Genomic DNA, 23,387 nt, shown 5'->3' with positions numbered 1-23,387 from the left:
CTCTAAATAAAGCTGAAATAAATAATTGTGACATGAAAAGCAGAAGCCGGGGGGAAAAAAGCACCTTTTATCTAGTCCCATTTCTGACTCTCAGTATAGGCATCTATAGATTCTTCATTTCAACAGCAGGATAAAGGCGCCACCCTCCGGGCTTTCTGGGACTGGTCAATACCATTAAGATGTACTAATCGACATAAACAGTGACAGCAAAAAATCTGCAATAGCTTGGTTTGGCTGACCTTAAATTATTTTAATCTTCTCTAATTCAGAATGAAAGACACATATTCTGCATCTGTCATTAGCCTTTAAGTGTCTTTTTAGAGGTCAGAAAAAATAAAAATGTTTACTCACATTTTACAGTAGAATGTTGCCTAAGATCTGAGTGGATATATTTCCAAAAAGTTCCAGCTGTTAGAAGTTTTTTGTAGACTGCACACCTATACCTGTAATTAGACATAGCAGTTTTGCCTCCCATTAAGTATTTTTATGGGACCACCCATATGCACTTGCTTCTGATTCACAATACATAAGCATTTCCAGGAGGATTTTGGTTGGATATTGCACTTATTGTCCCATTTAAAAGTGATACCAAGTTCTTATTTTAGCCTAAAGTAACCACACCTACACACAATTTAGCTGCATATACACATGCAGCATCTTTACAAGCAACACATTTAAACAGAGACTGACAAAAGCTGAGCTGAAGGGGACTGTTGGGATGCAACTCTTATGCATCAGCTATTTGGCCCAGAAGACTTCTAACTTCAGTGCTTACTGAATCAAACCCATTGTCCCTGTCCAGTAGTTCAAGTCCTCAAGGACTTTCACACTCAGTGATGTGACATACCTTACACAGTTCAGGTTGGAGACAACCTTCCCTTCCATTTTCCATACACAGCTACTATTTTCATTATTAGGGTCATGCATTTCTAGATGGAAAAAAATTGTTTTAGTAGTTTATTTTTTAAATAACATGTCTTAGACTTGTCTATTCAGACAGGTCATCTGACATTGGCTGTGATTATTTACCCCACCTCTGCTCACACAGACCTGCCCCTCTCTACAAAGCAATTTTTGTAATGCAAAGTGCTAGGTCTGAACAGCAACAAAAGGTTCAAAGTTCACTTTCTAACACAGATTATTAACAAGCTTATGTACTTTTCACTGCACAGACAGTTGATAGTTTTGCTAACAGACATGCTAAAATTACAGGCACATACTCCAAATCTAGTTTTAAAAGAACCACTGGGACTTCTTCCAAGTTTCACAGAAGTTTGAAGTTAGGATAGTTTAATCAAACTCTAGCTTCATACACAATCCTTAGTCTTTTATAATGGTCCATTAAAACACATATTAAGTCATTTTCATTGCTTTGCTATTCTTGTATTTACTTTCAACATTTATTAAGTTTTTCTCTTCATATCCACAAACATTCATGTTTATATACAGCCTTGGACTTTCTATATTCGGTCTTATAGACAGAATACAAGCCATCAAGACAAACTCACCAGCTGACTCTAAAATGATGGGTGAAGCTTCCTAACCTGGTGCATAGCAGAGACGGAGGTGTCCCAGCATAGGCTGAGTCTCACCCTACAGGCTTTAAAGCTTCAGTGAGCACTGGGTCTGCTTGAGGAGCTCTCCAAGGTTTGCCTTGTTATGCCCTAAGTTCAATGCAAGCTTCCCTCCGTAGCTGAAGCAGTTCCTTCCGCTGAGCACCAGCATATGAGCATGCTAAATTGCTTCTCAGCAATTTAAGAGTGTGTAGTAGCTGCCAAGCAGATGCCCAATATATGCACTACAGCGCTCACCAACAAAGCTCTGCTGCAGTGTTCACTCATCTTTGAGGAAGACATCCTGCTGGGGTTTTGGCTCCCTTTTGCTCATGCTATTTCATCATATCATGTAGTCTTGAGTAAGGGGAAAAAGAAGATGCTGCTGATTCCTCCAGCTCCAGGAAGATTCCATAGTAAACACAAACTGCTCTAGCTGTACTTTGAAGGTACTTTTGGAAAGTAAAAAACAAAGGATTCTTTCCTTATCTCAAGTCCCTGTTCCTTCTCTAGAAAAAGTACCAGTGTTTCTCTCTCCATCTCATTCAACCCACTCAGAATTTCTGTATTTGAAGCCTGAGAACTGAAATCCAAGTATCTGCCTTTATCCATGCAGATAGCAACTCAACAGAAAAAACAAAAAACCCTGAACACCACAAAAGCATAATCCACATAAACCAATGTTTCCTAGAAATGCACAGGATTTATGAGCAATGATGAATATTGTTCTTTTCTTCATCCTGTAATTATTAATGGTATTCAATTCTGTAGCTAATTAACTTTAATTGCTAAAAAGGATTTGCCTCAATGGTCTCATAGCAGGAGTATTATGGGCTACATGATGTATTTTGCATAAATTTAAGGATTAGACTGCTTAGAAAGAAATGTATGAAAAACGGAAGTTGGAAGCATTAAGTTAGGAAAAAGGATTTCAAAACACATTAACTGATCACCTCAGTAGACTACTGCAACAAAGATTTAGCTGTGCTTAATAGTAAGTACCATGCAGGATGTACAACTCTTTCTGCCAGAAGCATCTATCGGGGAAAGAACGTACGTAATGTTAGTGTTTTACTCATGGGAATACAGGCCTCCTCTCTAAGAGGAAAAGCTGAGCATATTTTGTAATACAGAGAACTCTACACCAACTCCCCAAACTTTCAGAAGGTTCTGTAGACAGCATAAATACTGACCTGTCTAAAGTCTAAGCTTTTTTTTTTTTTTTTTTTTTTTTTTTTTTTTTTTTTTTTTTTTTTTTGAAAAATACTTAAGTCAAAAGCTTCCAATTGATTACCAGCAGGCTTACTTTTCTTCATCACTGCATATCTCAGCAGCAGACCAAGGATCTGAGGGCCCTGAAGAATCTAAGATTTAAACACAATACTGCTTTGAAGCAGACTTAAGCAGAAGCTCAAACTGTGTGTTTGAGATAAGAACTAGGCCTACAGAAAGATCACATACTAGAAAAAAGATACATTAAATTTGAAATAAATCATCTTACACAACTCACTTATTTGCAACATAGTTATCTGACTAGTTAAAGCTTTGGATAGAGAGCAAGAGATTACTACTGTAGTAGAAGCAGTTTTCCTGTATCACCTGATGAAAGGCATTTTTTTAAACACTTCTCCACTTAATCTGACCTAACTAGACTGCAATGCTGAAGCATGAAGCAGGTCTTTTCCTTGTTCCTCTCAGAATCCATCCTGAACTTAAAGTAGCATACTGAGTAAGCTCAAGAAAACTTATGTACAAGACATTATATTAGTCCAGTAGCAGCCAGTCTGAAATATTTAAGACAGGGATAGCAGAGGAAACAAAACTCACTTTCTTTTACTTTTCAAGTCCTATTCAGGTATGTTCCTTTGCACCAGATAGTTTTCCATTCTTGCCTTAAGCATTAAGTTTAACTTCTTATAACTGCTTCAGGAACAAAGCTATGTGGGGACAATTTATACTTGATGGATGCATCTAACCAGTCCCTAAAGTTAAAGCATGTTTTAGGATATGCTTTAACAACTAGCATGGAATAAGCACTGCATGCTACCATTAAGTTCCTATGTGGACCATTTAATCTGATCCAGTACTGCAATCTCTTGCTTGAAGTAACAATTCAGAAGTTAGTACATCAATGCAATAAAAGAAGATCTCATGTAGCAGATCGGGGGCGGGGGGGAGGGAGTCAAAACACAGATTCTTCTGATTACTGAAGATAGTCAAGCCTGTTCAGAAAGGACAACAATGCCCACCTTCCCTTATACTCATCTTAAGGTCTAGGAAAATTCCATAGCCTGTAAACAATTACAAAAGGCACTCTGCCAATCATCTTCAAAGCAAGTAAATAACTGGACCAATTATTACCAAAAATGAGCAAGTTTTAAACAGTTAAATAAGATTCTTCTTTTGAGTTTTATTTGTTTATAGCAACATTAAGTACATGTTTCTACTTAGATATTTAAGTGTAACAAGGAAATCCATTACCTCATTAATCTTGAGAAAGGTTATGTTTCTATATGCAGTGGAAAAGATTATTTGAAGTGTCTTTCTTTGTCACACAAGTTTAAAGCTTCAAAAAAATCTAAGTAAATACCTCCCTCAGAAATAGACAAGCACACATCTTGCTTGATTATGAAATGCTTTTGCTGGATGACCTAAGTGTTTTCTGCAGTAGAGCAATTCATTTGTAAGCCACAGACACTACTACAAGAGTGGTATTAAAGTAGAAGTGGTGCCATTTTAGTAGTCTGTGCAAGAATCCCACTCTACTTTTTGCACGATGCATATCTTGAAGATACATTTTCCCAGTTGATCACATTCCAGATGGCTTTCAAATAATCAGGTCGAACATTTTTATACTGAAGATAATAAGCATGTTCCCATACATCAATTCCTAGCAAAGGAATAAGACCTGTAAAAGAGGAGGATAAACTCTGTAAGTTTATGAAAACATTCTTTACATATAAAATATTATTTTCCATCCCTTAGTTGTACCAGATTTCTAAGTCTTTATCTGTAGGAGACAAAGAACTCTCCAGCACACAAGTGATCATTGTTACATTTAACAGAACTGCTTACTGTACAGCAACACACATATTTATGAATCAAGTCAACTGATTAAGATAAACACCTGAGTACTTCAGAACTATCTTGAAGACATGACTGAAACTAGATAAAGTCTCTTTTGAAACATTTATATCTTTCACAATTATGCAAGCATTTTCCTTAAACAATGCACCACAGAAGAGTCTCATGTTCTAACAGTTTGCTTCCAGTTAAGTGACCAACTACTTTCCTTGTTTTTGTGATAAACCTTTTTCTTACTGATTTTTTTTAAACTGGACATTTTCAAGGGGGTTAGGGATGCTGCAGATGTTGACAGTAGATATGAACAATAGATGGTATTCCTGAATAGTCTCTGTGAATTCCATAGAGCATGTTTTAAAGATACCTGCATTAGGATTTGAACAAGCAGCCTCCACAGACATGATTCTCTCTAGACATGAGATCTTGCCTCTGTGGAAAGTGTCTGGCCTGTCATCATCACTCCTATGTATCTATACATAAGTAAAAATACCTTTAAGAGGATATAGCCAGCATTACTCTGCTTAGCCATAAGAATTATCTCCATCCAAGGCTGATCTAACTGACAAAGGAAGCATGTTATAACCCTACCATTTTAAATTTAGCCCATTTGAAAACAAGTGTTATTATATATACCTCCTTCTCTCCTGTTACTTGGCCTATTCAAACATTTCTGTGAATAGCTTCTCTGCCAGAGGAAAAAATCTAAAGGTAAGAAGCTTAATCTTCCAAATACTCTTCACAGGTGAGCTACTCCAGTTACTCAGGAACAATTTGATAGAGTCTCAGATAAAACTACTGCCTAAAAGGGACAGCTTCCATAATATGCCTCATCTATTTTCCTTTTGACTAGACAGACTGTAAACCCTACTGCTCTCCACAGAGCTTCTAAGTCCTTTACAAATGCTGTTTTAAAAACTGCCACTGTTTTTCATTTTTGCTAGAATGATATTCAGACAGCTTTCAGCTCTACTTATCCAGTGATTTCTTCTCATTGGTTGTCTTAAAAAAAAAAAAAAAAAAAAAAGCCTTTTCAGATCAGATACCCTAGTGTCTGAAATCTACAGAGAGAGAAGCGGAGGGGAAGGTGAGAGACCTGACCTGTTGTTCCTTGTAGGGGGTCTTGATTTGCACAGGCTGCAATTTGTAGATGTCCCTGCTCTTTGTTATATCCAAGCCATCCCCAGCCTGATCCTTGAACACCAACTGATACAGCTGTCAGCTTCTCCTTGAAATTTGCAAAGGAACCAAAGTCACGCTTGATGGCTTCCATCAATTCTCCTTAAAAAAGAAATAATAATAATAATAATCAGGTGCTTAACATTCTTCTATTTTCTCCTGTCTCCAGAAGATGTACGGAAAGCTAGAAGTGTTTGGGATCTGATGGAAGAATTCTTTAGACAAGGAAGATGCATCACTAATTAACAGGTCTGTTTCAACCTGCTTGAGAGAGCAAGAAAACAGGAAATAATTTAGTGCAGTAGTCAAAAATGACATTGTCAAAGACACTGTGGTGCTATTGACAGGGCACTCCAGAGGTTACATTCTTCACCAAAAGACAAGGGAAAAACAAAGGAAGTCTAGCAAAAACAGTAAGAAAGCTAGTTTGATCTGCGTATTTAAAAGGGCAACACAAAATGGCTGTGATTTCTTTGTCTTAGTACAAAGAAATATTTGGATGTCCTTCACATCTGCATAAATGAATGTATACAAAGTCTTTCAGACTATTTCCTCTCTCCAACATCCTAGTGCACTTTTGGTTTTCAGATGCATGCATGTTTATCCTAGCAGCACAGTCTCCCTCAAGTCTGCTTAGCTGTTTAAGATTACAACGCAGTAATACTTCATACAGTGCCATGCCGAAGAACTCCTCATTCTTTATCCCTCCAACCCTCAGATAGAAGATTTTGAAAGTCAGGTTTCTTGGTGATAGCTGTCAGTGCATCTCAGAGAGGATTTAGCAGGTTTCCTTACAAAAATCTTGAGTGATTCAGTTCAAACTAAAAGATGGTATTTTAGGCTCATTGAGTTTTTTATTGACATAAAGGTTACGGATCGCTCAAAATAGAGCATAAAATCTTTGTTATATTTCATGTATATTACCATCTGAAGCAGAGAATCTATGCCAAAGTCAGTTTTGCTCATCCACATACTACCTCAGATTTTTCTGTTGCTGCTGGATTAGGCTGTAATGCAGCAGCAGAATTATTCTTCACCAAATTATTAGTACAGCTACGCTAATCAGGTTAAGAATAAGAATGAAAAGAGTTGTTCTTCTTACAGTAACAATCATGACACTTTGGGATGATTAACTATACCAAGCTTCACGAAAAAAATTGTTCCTGGGAAGTTCGACAAGAACATACAGAATCATAGAATCAGTAAGGTTGGAAGGGACCTCTGGAGATCATCTAGTCCAACCTCCCTGCTCAAGCAGGGTCACCTAGAGCATGGTAGACAGGGTTGCATCCAGGCGGGCCTTGAAGATCTCCAGAGAAGGAGACTCCACAACCTCTCTGGGCAACCTGGTCCAGTGCTCCATTGCTCTCACAGGGAAGAAATTCCCCCTCACGCTCAGGCAGAACTGCCTGTGCTTCACTTTCTGCCCACTGCCTCTTGTCCTGTCACATGGGACAACTGGAAGAGTTTGTCCCCGTCCCCTTGACACCCTCCTTTCAGGTACTTACACACATTGATAAGATCCCCCTCAGCCTTCTCTTCCCCAGGCTGAAGAGGCCCAGCTCTTGCAGCTGTTCCTCGTAGGGCAGGTGCTCCAGCCCTCTGATCATCTTTGTAGCCCTATGCTGGACTCTCTCCAGTAGCTCCTTGTCCTGGGGAGCCCAAAACTGGACACAGTAGTCGAGAGGAGGCCTCCCCAGGGCTGAGGAGAGGGGCAGGATCACCTCCCTCGACCTGCTGGCAACACTCTTCCCAGTGCACCCCAGGAGACCGTTGGCTTTCTTGGCCACAAGGGCACATTGCTGACTCATGGTCAACCTGTCATCCACCAGCACTCCCAGGTCCTTCTCTGCAGAGCTGCTCTCCAGAAGGTCAGCCTCCAGCTTGTACTTGTGCCTAGGGCTACTTTTCCCTAGGTGCAGGACTCTGCACTTGCCCTTGATGAACCTCAGGAGGTTCCTCTCTGCCCAGCTCTCCAGCCTGTCTAGGTCTCTCTGAATGGCAGCATGGCCTTCTGATGCACATGTATCGCTTGACTGCCCGTATGGCTGAATCAGACATGGAAACAATTGAGATGTACCTTCAGCTGCAGATCTGTTGCTCAGTCAGTTCAGCCCTCAGGCTGTCAAATGCAGAAGGCTGAAATTTTATGCTCCAAACCAGAGTGTAGGCTACTACAGAAAGTAGTAAGTGGTCTGTTAGGGCAACTCAATCCAGCCACTACACTGGGGCGTACATGATTTCTGGATCTCCATGTGAACTGAATATATGCATGTCATATCTTTATTAGTACAGCATTGGGTAACTATTTTGTTTTATGAAGATGGAAGGGACAATTTATAGCAACAGCCAATTATTTTGCAGGATACAGATAATCATTATTAGAAATTAAAAATACTTAGCACACAACCAACTTTTCGTAATTTGCCTTTCATCTAAAAGATCCTGAATTCCTCAAAATGGTGATAATTGTCACAGAAAGGCAACTTGACTCCAAAAAATAAAGATCCTTTGTACTCTTCCAAAGAGAGAAAAGACTATTTCTAATGGTGAATTAAAATTGACTCATTAAACCACAGTAACACGCACTAACCTTTAGGTTCTCCTCCTCCATTAGGAGAAAGGTTTGTCCAGAAGATGGTGTGATTGATATGACCCCCACCATTGAACTTAAGTGCAGGTTGAAGAGACACTTGAGCTGTAACATCACCTAAAGATGCAGAAGATTGAAAAGTAATAATAATAATAATAAAAACAACAGCAGCACAGTAGTCACTATGTACCAGCTAGGCACCCAGTGCTCTCCAAAATCTATTAAGTCTTACAAGCCTATAATATGTCTATAGAAAAAAGAGGTTGTGATTATTAACAATATTTTAAATAATGACTGCCATAAACCACATTAAAGATTTCAAACTATCCTTTCTTATCCTGTAGTGATATGCAATGTGCCAATATTGCACCTACCAGACCACCCACACTTAAGAGAGTACCTAAGCATCTACTGCTACTCCACAATAGGATAAAGCAACTAGTGAAACTAGAACATTTTAAAGACCAGCATCTGTAAGCTTCCCAGCATTACCACTACAAAAGAAGAATACTACTCACCCATTAGCTTCACTAATTTGCAAGTTAAGAACTCTTAAACTTCTTAAAATACTTACAGGGCAAAGAGACTGTGCTCCAGAAAAAGTCAATGAGTACAGTGAGTACATACAGGATCAGAATGCTCCTCTCCCTTGAAAGCTTGTATCAGAAACCTCTCCTCAAAATATCACTCTTCAACATTGGTAAACTCCCCACCTCTTCTCACTCCAGGCAGGTTTTTAATTCCAAGATCAAACATCAGGACTCCATTTAGCAGCTTCCACAGACCATATGAGTAGTTTACATGTAATCCCAACCCTTGTTTTGGGCTCTGCATACAGCTAACTCTTATGTCACCCAAGATCAGACAGCCCTGTGCTTCCTCCCATCCACATGTCACATTCCTTAAAGAAGTCACTAGTGCCTCATGTCTCTAAAGGGAGTTCTACTCTTTAGCACAGTTGTTTTGTATGCTATTTTGACTTTAAAAGAATATGACTTTTTCTGAAGTTCTTTGAAGTTTTGTCCACTACTACAATACATTCTCTCTTAAGAAATCAATGCAGACAGCTGTTTCCTCGACTCACTTTCAGGAATCACCATTGAAAGTCTTCCTATAGGAATAAATGAGCCTTAGATAGACATGAGGGCAGGCCACATAGCAGTAGAACATTTTCTAGGATTTTAATATAGGATTACAGATTCTTAGTATTGCCTCATACCCCTAAGAAACTACAACAGCCTCATATGAATGCAACATCTTGTTGAAGATGCTAGGCTCCAGTAAGACTCACAAATCCCCAAAAAAACAGCATTCGTAGCTCTGTTAAAATAAATTACATTACTGCTCAGTCAAGTACCCATGGCTTTTCATTTCTCCTGGAAATCATCACTGTTACAGTAAACAGTTTCCCTAAGACACAGAAGGTAAACACAGTTTTCTATATACTTTCTTGAGAGTAACTTTATCTCTACAAAAATTCATCTTTAAGTGCAATATAGATTGAATTTCTTCCCATTCAGAAATATACCTATGAGTTAAAAAAAAAAATACTAACATGTGGTCTCTGTACCTTCAGTCACAGTCATACCTAGAGCAAAAAATCCAGGCAGAAACAGGACTGGAACAAAACATCTAAAGTAGTAGATACAAATAGTAGATGCTGAATTCAGGTAAGAGGTTAAGGATGGCAGATGTCACACAACACTGAGTAAAATAGCATCTTTGGGACATCTTTCATGAATTTTGCAAAGCTTAAGAAACCTTTAAATCCATCCAGTGCATACAATACATTATAAGCCAGGAGTCCAAAAATAACAGTGGTATTTTTAATGCCTTTGCCATTGTTTATCCTTCCATTTTTTAGAGGCATTCTTTCCCCAAGGACCACTATGAAACAGCGCATTTGATTGCTATCCTTCAAGCATAATACTTGCGGTGCTGCCAGGTGCTGTTGTACCTAACAATGAAAAAGGCAATGAAAAAGGTAACGTGCCCTTCAATTACAACAAAAATATCTAGGAATTTAACTGCATATAGGGCCTCTGGCCCTTGCTCCAGCTTACCACTCCTCAGTATAGCCACGACAATTCAGAAAACCAAGACAGACAGTTTAAAGGCACTCAGGAGACTTGTCATCTTGGTTTCAGAGTTTACCAAGAAGCATTTGTTTTCTTGTAAGAGCAGCTAGGGAAAGCACCACAGGTCAAATGACTGTCAGAAAAGGAAATGGAAAATTCTTGTAGGTACAAGTTTCACTAAAATTAAGCTGCAAGATTACATCCTTCAATCGACAAATCTTGGACATTTTGATGAGCCAGTAATGAGATCACAGCTTATGTTGAAAACTTTCTGGAACAAAGATATTACTTCCTGTGTTGATCCCAATCACAGAACTGCATACTGATTTTCAAAAGAGCGGACACCATAAGCTTGTGGGACTCAGCCTAGGACAGCTTTTGTCTGAGTTACCTAAGTACATGTAGATAGATTAAGAACACGTTAAAGATGATCAGAAAATAAATCATTTTCTACTGCTGAATAGAAGTCATTATCAAGGCTGTGTTATCTGGAGGAGATATTCGATGGCAATTAAATGTGCTGTGTAACGGAATTTTGAACTGCAGTGCAGAAAATTTTGGTCATGCTCAGTTTTTAAATATGGAAGAACAGTACTGACAGAATAAAGCAGCAGTTTGCTCTTTCCTAAAGCCTGGTTTTATAATGAGAGTAAAAATATTATATGTATAGTGCATTGGGATACTAACTAGGAAAAGAGCCAAATCAAAGCACAAAAAAACATATTGTAAGCAAATATGTACTATGTTCATGACAACAACTAATACACTATTTACTTGCAAAGTAATGCCCACAAAAATCCTTATGGAAAGTTTAAATTCTCCATCTAGGTACACTACGTCCAACAGCAAGCTACGAGTGCTCAAAGGGTATACTATCTGTTAAAAATATGTCAGAGGATTCACAATACTGCAGACATTTTTGCTACCCAGTAATTCTGCCACCACCAGTGGCTGAAGCCTTAGGCCAAGTAATTCTGCCCCCACGAGTGGATGAAGACTTAGGCATGAAACATAATTAATAACATCAGCAGTAGGTGTACTGATTTCTTTAAGTTTAGATTCTCTCCTCAGTTCTATCTGCACTAATTAATCTCCGGAATACAACTTTCTTAGATCCACCACCAGCAGGACAGAGCAACAAGCAATCTTGATGACACTAATTTTAATGGAATGAGTTCATTAATTTAGACTGTACAAAATATTTTTAGATTTACTTAGACACTTGAAAATCCCTTCCCTTTCATAAGTAATCAACATTCACTATCAAGCACACCCAATATTTATTAGGGGCTACAGGGTTTCAGTTTAATCAGATATTCATGATTCCTATTGTCATCCAAGCAATTAAATTACACTGTGGAACCACGTGGCAGCCAGTGAGAGATGAATTTATGAACTGATTGCCTGTCACATATATAGAGAGATTCTTTAGAAAGATCAGTACAGAAAAACAAAGGAAATAATTCCATGCTGTTGAAAATGAATGAAGAGTGCTATGTCTTTTTATCAGTCCCACAAACTAACACTGATAGAATTAAAAAGAAAAAAAAATAAAAAAAGCATTCAACTGTTTCAGTGTAGCTTGGCTAGAATGACTCTAACAGTTTTCAGAGAAGTCAGTGTTGCTCAATACTGAATGTGAGAAGCTAAGAAACAAACCCATGCTGGTCTGCAATGTATTTTAGCATCTCACACTCGCATGTGAGCTAGATAACCTCTTAATTTGACCCCGTGGCATTGCTGGCAGCAAGATTCAGATCTCGTGACTGGATGTCATACGTATTAACCACACTTCTCTTACCGCCATCTGTAGGGGACTAAGATTATTCTACAAGAATCATTAGAACACTTGATCTGAAAAACATCCAGTTACACAAGTTTTGCATCATATAGTTTTGTTACTACACTTTCGTTACAAAGCATTTGTTCAGTAAAATGACTGTAACTTCCTACTGACTTGCTTTTGGTTCCAGTTACTTCTGCAAATACAGACTAAATTCACAAGAATCACTGCAGTTTCTTCTAGATTTACAGTATTAAAGAGTGCAGAACTCATGCTTTTAGCTACAGCTAATTTCTAAGTATCAGCTGGTGCTTAAGTGCACAGTAACTTTTTTTCCTTAAAGCATTTCACTTCATAAAGAAAAAAAAAAGAAAGAGAGAAAAAGAGAGGAAAAAAAAACAAGTTTGAATTAGATATTTTCTTTTAAAATAAAGTTTTGAAATATTTCTCCTGGAAAGAAAAGTTAACCTATTTTGCCTACAGCATGTATTTTAACTAGTTTCCCTTTTATCTCTTGATTACGAATATACAAACCTTTAGCGAGTGCCTCTTTGTATTTCTCCTCTGCAATATTCAGGTTGTTTACGTAAGTGGCGTGATGTTTGCCATGGTGCAACTGCATGATTTCTGCATTAATATGAGGTTCAAGAGCCCCATAGTCATAAGGCAAGTCTGGAAGAGTATGCTTTTGCCTAGAGACCAAGCATCCCAATGGTGCTACCAACTTGGCACTGCTTCTGGAAGAAAAAAACAAAACAAAACAAAAATAGCAGGAAATAGTCTAATTCAGGATTCAGTACTTGTGCTTTAACACTGAAGTAGACAAACCATGACTGTTACGATCAGCTGCTGTAAGTACACGGGGCAGTATCTTAGATAAAGAAGTCCCATTTTCCTATTTCAAGAGCTGGAAGCTGCGCACTCCACAGCTTGCCTAAAGATGAATTCACCTAAAGGACACAGAGAGAGGGCTCTGCAGTGTAAAGCTGTAGTCCTCACCCTCTGTGGCGTTCCACAAAGCCACCACAAAAACTCACAGGCTGCCACATGCCAGCAGGCACGGGTTGAGGGGGCGGGGGGGAAGAACAGCAAGCCAGCAGCAGCATGCTAAAATTCAAAGCTTCACCCAGTTTTTATTGACTGAGTTAAGAGCTGGACAGAAAGTCCCTGGTAAATCTCACTCCCTCACCATCCATAACAGTTAAGTAGTGCCTGTATCAAAAAAAAAAAAAAAAAAAAAAAAAAGTGGTTGGAAAATTAAACACGCAGCGGGTTCCTGGGAAAGAACCTTTACAGCGTTAACCTTCCTTCTGCCTGCCTCACGTATTTCAGCAGACACACGTGCCCCGCTGCTCTGTATGCTGAAACTACATACACATGCGTATGTGACCAGAGGGTGGTAGCGGGGCAAGTCCATCAAAGAAAACAGCGTTTCAGGTGACCTCTGCCCGCTTCCCACCTTGTTTTTTAGTGAGACATGACAGCTGTGATGAAGGGCGCACTGCCGGGCTGGGAGAAAGCTCAGCTCCTAAAGCTCTCCTGTGTTTTCGCCGGTGACCTTGGCATAAAGCAAGACGAACCGGCCGCGACGAAACCGCGGGGCTGCCGGGCCGGAGGGCGCCCTGCAGCGCCGGGACCCGGCCCGGCAACGACGGGGGAGCGAGGCGGCTGCGGCCTCCCGCGGAGCGCGGCGGCTCCTCGGGGGCAGCAGGCCGGGCAGAGCCGCGGGCAGCTGAAGGAGAGCAGCCCACGGCGCCCGGCGAGGCCGCCGCAAAACCCCGGCGCCGGCGCCCGCACCAGCCGCCCGAAGTGGCGACAGGCCCCGCGGCAGGGGGGGCCAGCGCCCCCCACGGGAGGGGAGGGGAGGGGAGCAGGCTGCTACCCACCGCCACCACGCCCGGGCACGGAGGACGAGGGCTGCGGCGGCGCCGCTTCCCACACCGCGGCCTGACGCTGAGCTCCCGCTGCAGCCGCCGCCATCTCGCCCCCTCCCCCGCGGCGCGGCGCGGTCCTCACCTGCCCGCCGCGGCCAGGCGGCACAACATGGCGGCGGCTCGCAACCGGCACCCTCCGAGAGCGCAGCGCAGCGCAGCGCAGCGCGGCTCCCCGCTCCGCGCCTGCGCCCGTGGCCGCCGCGGCGCGGGGAGGAGCCGCCTCGGGGCAGCGGGGCGAGGCTCGTCCTGGCTCGGGGGAGGCGCCCGAGGGCCTTGGCGGCGCGGGGGGTTGGCGCGACGCCCGGCTGGCTGAGGAGGTGGCAGATGAAGCGGGGTGAGAAGCTGGCAGGAGTCACAGATAGGGCCCGCAGGTGGCCCAGGGGGCGGTGCGCGAGAAACGGCCAAGCTTCTCAGATAAGCAGACGGGAGAGCGGAGGGCCCTCGGGGGAGCGCGGCCTTGCAAGGCCACCGCGCGCCTGGGAGCCGTATCAGCGATGCCGGGTGGCTAGGCGGAGGCTGCCTCCAAGGCCAGGAGGGGCCAGGCGGGAGCGCCGCGGGGCGCCTCGGCCGGCCAGCCGGGGCACGCCTGCACCGCCCTGCGGAGGCACCTGAAGCCTCGTGCGGGTGGTGGCGTGGAAGTGCAAGAGGCCGGGAGCCAGAGGAAGAACCGGCACTGGCCCTTGGGGAGCCTCCCAGTTAGTCACGAGGTCATTGCTGCAGCAATTCCAGCCTGGGGCTACCTTGGGAAGTGGGGAAGAACTCACGAGGGAATCGGGAAGTTTACTCGAGAGCTTCCACCCCTGCAGCATTGCCAAGTTTGGCACTTGAATGGTCACATCGAGGCCCGCCATGCTCAGAGAGGGGTGGGCTCTTTCTCCTGAAGAATCCCTTCCCCTTCCTCTTGCCAACTAATGATTAAGATATGGAAAAGGAATACCTAATACATTGGAGGCAAGTGTAATACTCTTTTAGTACAAGGCAGAAAGTCTTTGGAACACAAAAAAAAAAATAAATGTGGGACCCTAACTTGAAAGTGGCCTTCACACAACCCCCCCGCCGCTCCTGTAAAGGGGATGATGGTGATTCAGTGTTACTGCAGTATGAAAATATACATCTAGGAGATCAAAAAATATGAATCAGTCTTCCCGCTGAATTGCTGGAATAATGTTGGCTACTATTATAAATGTGAATTTGAATTTGTAGGTATTAGCATTCAACTGATGAAGTTTGAGGACAGGTTATTTGCCCCTTTTTTCCTCAGAAGGAAGCTTATGCACAGTTCATTCTGCTGAAATAACTGCTGTAAAAACCTTGCTCTTGAGAAACAATAATCCTGGGAGTAAGGGAAAAAAAGCCTGCTTTTCCCAGCAGATGAGTGACTTACTTATCTTGAGATAAGAGAACCTCTGGTGTGCATGCCACAAGGCAGACTGCTGCTGGAGCTGAGTGTAAGCAAGAGTGCTGCACCAAGGAACAAACAGGTTAAATCTTCTACACTGAATTTTCTCAGTACAGATCTGGTATAGCATGTGCTCCTGACACAGGTGAATATTTCTGGCTCACAACATGTGGAAGGTTTGCCATTACTTCCTTAACTCTTAGGCTAATGTCACTCTCTTGCTTGTTCAGTTAAAAACAATAGAAAGTCATTAAAATATATATTAGGAATGAAATTACATATAGATGGCAAAATCATAAACAGAGTTATAGGAAAATCAGGAAGCATTTAACACAAAAGAGTTCTGTTTCTGGAAGGAAGTGGGAAGATGAATTTCTTTTACATGATACTGATAGTAGACGACTTGCAGCTGTAACAAAGGAGACTATATGGCTTCTTTCACTAAAATTAATTAATTAAAATTGTTCCAGAAAAGGTCTTTGAAACTTACTGGAAAGCAATGACTTAGTACTTTGTATTTAAAGGACTTGCCATGTGTGGCATTAGCAGGGCACATGATGGGTGGGATTAAAGATTAACTCACTGAAATACCAGGCTAGTAGTTCACTGATGTTTCCTAATAGGGTCAAGACTAACAGCATTCTGTCCCTTTAGGGTCAAACATTGGCCCAACATCCAAATTGTTAGCAGTATGTTTGGGAATATTTTTTCTAGTAGGCAGGTAACACAAAGACTAGTGGGAAAACAAAAAAGAATAGGCCACTTCTGAAATGCATTGATTATCAATCATAGCCCATTAAAACTGTTTGAAATGAAAGACAGTATATGAACAAACAGTGAAAGTTGTGTACAAAATAGATGTGTGGTTACAACTGATTGAGAGAAGAAAAATCATTTATGTGTCAACATGTACTTAGAGTGCAATGCCCGCAGTAAAACAAGTAGATCCGTCACTAGATGTTTCAAAGGTTAATATTGGGCAGGCCTAGGAAAAGCAAGATCATCTTTCCACACAAGCACTGCTAAGATCAGTAAGTCTAACATTCTAGTAGAAATTGGAAATTCTAAAAAGGGATGAAAGAAAGTTTCATAAAATAAGTTTAAAGAGCTTAGCTTTGCTCTTTGAAAAGGAGACTGCAAATTCACTAATGGGCGGGCTAAATACACATCTATTACATAGCTTTGCTCCTTTAGGTTTTAAAAGCAACTTGTAAGAGAAAGGAATTCATGTATTTCTTTTTCAGTTCGTAGTTTCATGAGTTTCAGTTTTTGATGGGTAATGCTGCAGTTACCATGTTTCTTTAAATTGGGAAAATACCATTTTTTCATTGCAACATACGTAATTCAACATTAGAACTATTAAATGAACATATTATTTGACCTTCATGTAGCACAGGCAGTAAAAGTTGTGGTTGAACTAGCCAAACTAGATCTGGGGAATCTTAGATTGATTTTAAATTCAGAGGCTGGCATTTTTTGGAATTCTCCCTTTTCCCAATCTTTTATTGTAATAAAGGTATCATACAAATATTTCTTGATTTTGAAGGCAACAGTTAATGGAGCAGGTATGTAAGATACTTTGCATTGCAATATTTTCAGCCCAAATTTGTGTGAAGTCAGTCAGTTTCTTAGATTGTTCTAAATCAAAAGCGAAGATAAATTTTTGACCTCATTTGTCACATCATCCAAGTTATGTCCAGACATAGAGTAGAGGAATTGACCATTAACAGCTTCCTAAAACTCAGAGTCTCATTACTGCAAGCAGATACAGAAAAGATAGCTTGTATTTCAGCAAACAAACAATCCTTCATATATGTAGAAAGTCAAGTGTCATAGGGCTTACTACCTCAATTGCTGGGAATGAGGAGTAACGCAACACAAGGCTTTGCTACCAGGAATTCTCTACTAGACAGAATTCTTGTCTTTTACAACTATTTTGCACTGAATAGGATACCACAACAGTACAAAGTAGCATATTAAGCTACGAAAACTTGCCTTGCAAAGCAAATGTTTCTTTCAGTTTGCTGATGGTATTAGTAAGTGCAACTGGTCCTTTTTTAGCTACGTTGTCTCCTATTTTATCTTTTCTTTGGTTCATTTCTGGTCCTTTCCTCATTTCACTGCATATGTTGTTTCCCAACAACTCTGTTTTCCTCCAGGTAGCAATTCAGCTGTCTTAACACTCAGAAAGCTTCATTCTTGTACCGTTACCTCATTAGATAAAATAATCAGTATTGAATAGTTAGGGAAAATGATTTAAAAGACCCATTGAAAATGAGCTCTCCAGAAAGATCAGAGGGGAGTTCTTACCTCAAAATTATGAAGCATTCTACAAACAAGACAAACACTAGATAAAATTCACATTGTACTGAGGGTCCTCTTGGCTACCACAATTCTTTTTTTTTTTTAAAAAAAAAAAAACCCTAAGTGTGTATTAAATTCCTATAGAACCCATGTTTATCAGCCTACAAAAACATAAATCACAAAAATAATACTAATTTGGTCTTAACTACCCTGTTGAAAATAAACCTCATCTTGGTATTTGCCAGGAAATCCACATGAAGAAATCCAGAGAATCAAAGGCAATTGTCATACATAGGTTGTAGGAAACCCACCTTCCAATTTCTTTAGTGATCCTAGAAAAAAACATGTATAGTTCTGTATCTCTTATCAGCCAACTGTACTCTGGAAATCTGAGTAGTAAAAATAAGAAATGATCTATCAATACATATGATAGAAGATTAATGCTCTGAAGTCAACAGGAATTTTGGAAACAGGATTTTACCCCAAATGCTTAAAATCTATACAGCAAGATTATGCAGTATCTAAAGAGATGTTGTATCTATTGGTAATCAAAAAAAATTGATCTTCTGTTAAAATGAACTAATTACCTTTAAGGTTATTAAACACGTCATAATATAAGCTGCAAGTTATCCCATGTGACAGGACAAGGGGCAATGGGCAGAAACTGAAGCACAGGCAGTTCCGCCTGACCGTGAGGGGGAATTTCTTCCCTGTGAGAGTGACGGAGCACTGGACCAGGTTGCCCAGAGAGGTTGTGGAGTCTCCTTCTCTGGAGATCTTCAAGGCCCGCGTGGATGCAACCCTGTCTACCATGCTCTAGGTGACCCTGCTTGAGCAGGGGGGTTGGACTAGATGATCTCCAGAGGTCCCTTCCAGCCTTACCCTTTCTATGATTCTAGGTATTCATTGACAGACAGCCAAGAACATTAACATTATAGTTAGCATTTCTATATGTATTGTTAGACTGCAATTCCCTAATGCTTTGCAGCAAATGTTCCAGGAAGTAAGCCAATTGTATGTTTTTGTTTTTTGGGGTTATCAACTGATACAATTGCCAGATTGCTTTCATTTTTGATAAACCAAGCAAGCAAAACACCTCAGCCAGCTTATTTAGAAGACACCATGTGAATTGAGAATGAAAAGGGGAATGCCTTATCATGTCTTACAATTATTTTCCTATACCAACTTAAGCCCAGCTTTTATTCTAACACTGTAACTAAAAATATATTTATGTTTTAAAATGGTTTACTGTCAAAAAATTTTGCCCCACTTACTAGTGAGAAAACAAACTACTCAGATTATCCTTATGTGAGGTTTTAAAACATCAACATCTCAATGTAATAACTGACAGATATAAGTGGCAAGTTGTCACTGCTTAAAAGCTATGCATTTTTAAAAAACTGTAAAACAAATTAATGGCAATTACTCTAACTCAAGTGATATTTTGTGATTCTCTATATTTATAGCAGGTGAAAGGGGGTCTACCCTTTCCTTGGCCTAAGTTTCAAACTGAGTTTTGAACCACCACCATAAATTTCACTACAAAGGTTATTACTATCTATATTATCAGATAAAGTCTGATAGTACCTTCCCTTTTGTGCATTCAACTAGTAACTGCCATTTTTCAGGCAGTGAGGGCTAAAGTAACATTCAAAAAACCCATGAGGTATTGCCTGGGGGACTTACACTTCTGTTAAGAAATGCAAACTAGTTTTAGCACACCTATAAGCCCTATGAAATTAAAGCAGCAGTGGTACATGAACTAGCATGTTTCTAACAAACATGAAAGCAATTAACAGTATATTACATGCCTTCATCTTGGACAATACTACTGCAGATGCTAATTTTCATTTACAAAAGACTTTCTATGGTACCATTTTTCATCTAGGAATTTATTACAACACTGTAGTTTAAAGTTAACACATACCCAAATATCCCCTAGAACTAAATACAGCTTTTAAACAGGAGTCTCAGTGTCACCAGAGTTAACTGCAAAGCTATAAGCAGTTACTTAAGATTTTTCTCTTCTATAAAACCATTAGAGTAATTTTGTTAGTCATCAGGTAATGGAGGTTTTCAAGTACAAGTACAGAAACTTGACTTAAGTTTACTAATAAGTATAATACTTTTATTACTCAAAAAAAGTACTTTTATTTTCCTTTTAACCAATATTTATTTAGAGCCAGAGCCTTTTTCATCTCCTTGTTTACATGTCACCATCACTAAAAAAGTAGACAGAAAATACTACCAAAAATTGAGGTTTAAGAAAATTGTAGCAACTCATATTGCTACTGAACAGTAAAAGTATAGTAGATAACACATGCAGAATGTGAAAAAGTTACTTTTAAAGTCAACACAAATTGTCCTTCAGCTAAATGTTAAGAAAATAAAGAAAAATAAAACAACCAACCCTCCCACCCCCCAAGGACTAGATACATTTTAAGAAAGAATCTGAGTTACTAACTCTTAACTCCTTGAAGTTTCATAGTTTAATTGGTATATTTAACTACAGGATGCTTTATCACACTAAGTTGTAACTTCGAGTTTTCTTTTATTAGCTTTCCTCATGTTTTTTTTCTTTCTCATCTGCTGATAAAGAAACAATCTGTAGAATAAGCACCATCAGTCTGGCCTGAAATTACTAAGACAGCACACACTGATAGCACAGCCAGTAAGACAGCATACCCCAGGCCTAAGTTATATGATGTAGGATTGAACACAGGGACAAACTCAATTAAAAATACATACTGTAAACACACTGCATACAAATAAGCCGTGTAAACCAATGCAGAACAATGAGGAAATTACATTATTAAAAGTTTTTATTTAGGTTTGGTCAGTACAGGTAAGATAATATTGAAGTCACAGAGCAATATGCATAAACAGGATACAACAGTTCTTAAAAACTGAGTAACTATGCACACAATTCATAAACATTCGGTCACCTAAGGAGAAAATGCACAGATGTATGGTGAGAAAAACTGTAATTAACACTGAAACTACTACAGGACTTCTTCAGTAAGTCCATCTTTTAGTGATAAAACTACTGTACTGGGCAAACTTGGCAGTCATAAACCCACAGCTATTATGACAATTCTTGAAGATGGTGTAAGTATAACAGTATGAGTAAGAATGCCCTTACACAGCACAGGTTCTAGATATACACAGATTTGTACAGACATCATTTATGTTATACTTTGTGGAAATAACTTCCATTTCAACTTCACATTAACTCATATAAAAATAACTTGAGCTACACAAACGTCCTTTTAGCAACATTCAACGTAATTAACTGTTAAAATTTCCAAAGTGGCAGAGGTATTGAAGCAAAAAGAAACCCACAAAAAGGCAAAATTGTGACAAGTATGCACTAATTTAAACGGCTTCTGGACAGTATCCTCTCCCAATTTAAATGACACTGTATAAAAATGCTGCAGAAAAAATGTTACAAAACTGAACCCTGCACATTTACACTGGAGTCCAAACCATTCTGGACATGACGAGAACCCACAGTTCTGTTACCTTTCATGCTCACTGTTTTCTCCTCTTGAGGATCATGATTGGAGTCTGTGTCATTTGAGTGGTGAGTGAGAGAGTTTTCACTGCCAGTGGGAGAGTCTACACTTTCATACCCAGTACTGAGTTGGTTTATGTAGCTACCACCTCCTCTACCAGTTCTATCTTCAGAGTGGTTGGACAGCTTATTACCATTCCCTGGAGAAGCTGGGAAGTCATCTTCCGTGCTGCTACCCTCCCTATAAAATCCAGGCCCAGACGTCCGCTGATGGGAGGAGCTACCATTACTTGGTCCGTTAGCCAGACGGCTGCAGTCTTTACCCACAGCCTCTCCCTGGTCTGTAGGCTCAGAAGATGGAGTCCTGCTGGTACCTGGGGTGGAAGCCTGGGACTGCTGCTGCTGGTACTGAGCCAACTGCTGGCGAGTCTCCTTCAACTGCTGCTGAAGAACAAGAATGGTACTCTGCATACCCTCTACCTCCTCATCAAGCTGGATGATGAAGTCATTCAATTCTATATAAAGAAAACACATTTGTTGCAAATACTTAATAGCACATATATAGCTTCAGTCTCAGACAAGACAAAATCCAGTAGCAACATTTTATGCTGAAATTTTTCAACAAACCTATTTTCCAGTCATCGTCCTTTTTGATATTCTGCCTCTAATGGAAGAAATTCTAAACTCTCATTTACATACTTTTTATAATGCTATTCAGAATACAAGAGAACAATATAGGAAAACACTGTATGAGAAGACATTCATTTATGGGCAAGAAAGAATAGTATTTGGAAAACAGGTCAATTCAAACAATGACTATTTTGCAAATAGATCCTACTTTCAAGTGCAAAGATCTCAGCAGAAACACTTTTAAAAGGAAAAATAAATAAAAAAAAAAAAGAGTAACCATGAACCACATGGCTGTGTGTATTAGGTTTGAATACAACAACCTATTCAGTGAGAAAAAAAACTATCAGTCACATTTCAAGAAAGCTTCAATTCTTACTGCTTTTAATCCTGTATAACAGGACGATAAAAGTGAATTTTTTGCTGACTTTCATATCAGCAAAATTGTTAATTAATTCCACAGAATTTTTAGTGCTGCTTATGTACAAAGAAAACACTTTTCAATGGGGACTACATTTTTGAGCAGAACAAATGTGACCTGGAAACAGTGGAAAAAATACTGAACCCAAAGTCTCAAACTTCAACCTGTAAAAGCAAGTAAGAATGCACACTACTTATTAAGAATTTATATTAACTTAAAAAGCATGCTTGCTGGTACAAAAAATATTCACTGGAAAGGTAAGAGTGGTACTGTGGTATTACTATAGTCTTAATCTGCTCACAACTTTGCTTACTGCACTACACTGCATTCTGGAGCAGGTATTCACGAAGCATGTCCACAACCTGCTTCAATTACGAACCTGATCAATTTAGATGAAATTCATGCCATTACAGAAAATCAGTTTCATTAAGAACTTGATTATATATCACTTTATACTGTACTTGCTCACAAGGAGATAATTCTACAGGAAAATATTATATCCTTTATAATACCGGATATATCAGACTTAAGCAGTGCCAAAACACACCTGTATTGTTCTACAGGTTTCAGTTGTAAAACAAGAACTGTATATTCAGGTTTAAGCAGTAATATTGAAGAGTTAATGTCCCAAGATTTATCAAACAACCTATTGTGTAACACTATCAAAAAGCCAAATTTTAATCCGAAATTAAGAACAACCATCTATCCTGAACTCTCAGTAGAAAATCTGGAAATTAAAAAAATTGCTGTTTTCTCCCTCCATTTAAATTATGCAAGAGGTGAGAGTTTACCGGTAATTTCAATTCAGGCTCATAATGCTGCACAATGTGGACTGTGAATAAAATAATGGAAGGTTTTATTTCAGCTGAGTCATTTAAGCAAAAAGCGCATTTTTGTTGTAGTAAGCATAGCTAAATCACC

The 23,387-nt window shown here is 39.7% G+C and overlaps 2 protein-coding genes across 2 annotated transcripts in view; both read right to left on the bottom strand.

Moving 5' to 3' along the window:
• Positions 1-3,943: 3,943 nt before the first annotated feature.
• SOD2 (superoxide dismutase 2) lies at positions 3,944-14,402 on the bottom strand. The gene is made up of 5 exons (XM_062572329.1): positions 14,284-14,402; positions 12,802-13,004; positions 8,407-8,523; positions 5,736-5,915; positions 3,944-4,461 (listed from the first exon to the last, which is right to left on the bottom strand). The coding sequence occupies exons 1-5, from the start codon at positions 14,310-14,312 to the stop codon at positions 4,316-4,318; spliced, it is 675 nt and encodes a 224-aa protein (XP_062428313.1). The 5' UTR covers positions 14,313-14,402; the 3' UTR covers positions 3,944-4,315.
• A 6,306-nt stretch (positions 14,403-20,708) lies between these two features.
• The window catches only part of WTAP (WT1 associated protein), a 28,435-nt gene continuing 25,756 nt past the window's right edge, over positions 20,709-23,387 (bottom strand). Inside the window, exon 8 of the mRNA XM_062572327.1 lies at positions 20,709-21,933. Within this exon, the coding sequence (XP_062428311.1) occupies positions 21,350-21,933 (584 nt within the window). The 3' untranslated portion in view covers positions 20,709-21,349. The remainder of the gene's footprint in view (positions 21,934-23,387) is intronic.

Source organism: Rhea pennata, chromosome 3 (genome assembly GCF_028389875.1).
Source record: "Rhea pennata isolate bPtePen1 chromosome 3, bPtePen1.pri, whole genome shotgun sequence".
Lineage (NCBI taxonomy): Eukaryota > Metazoa > Chordata > Aves > Rheiformes > Rheidae > Rhea > Rhea pennata.
Note: the sequence above shows the minus strand (reverse complement) of the source record. Positions and strands in the feature narration are given on the sequence as shown.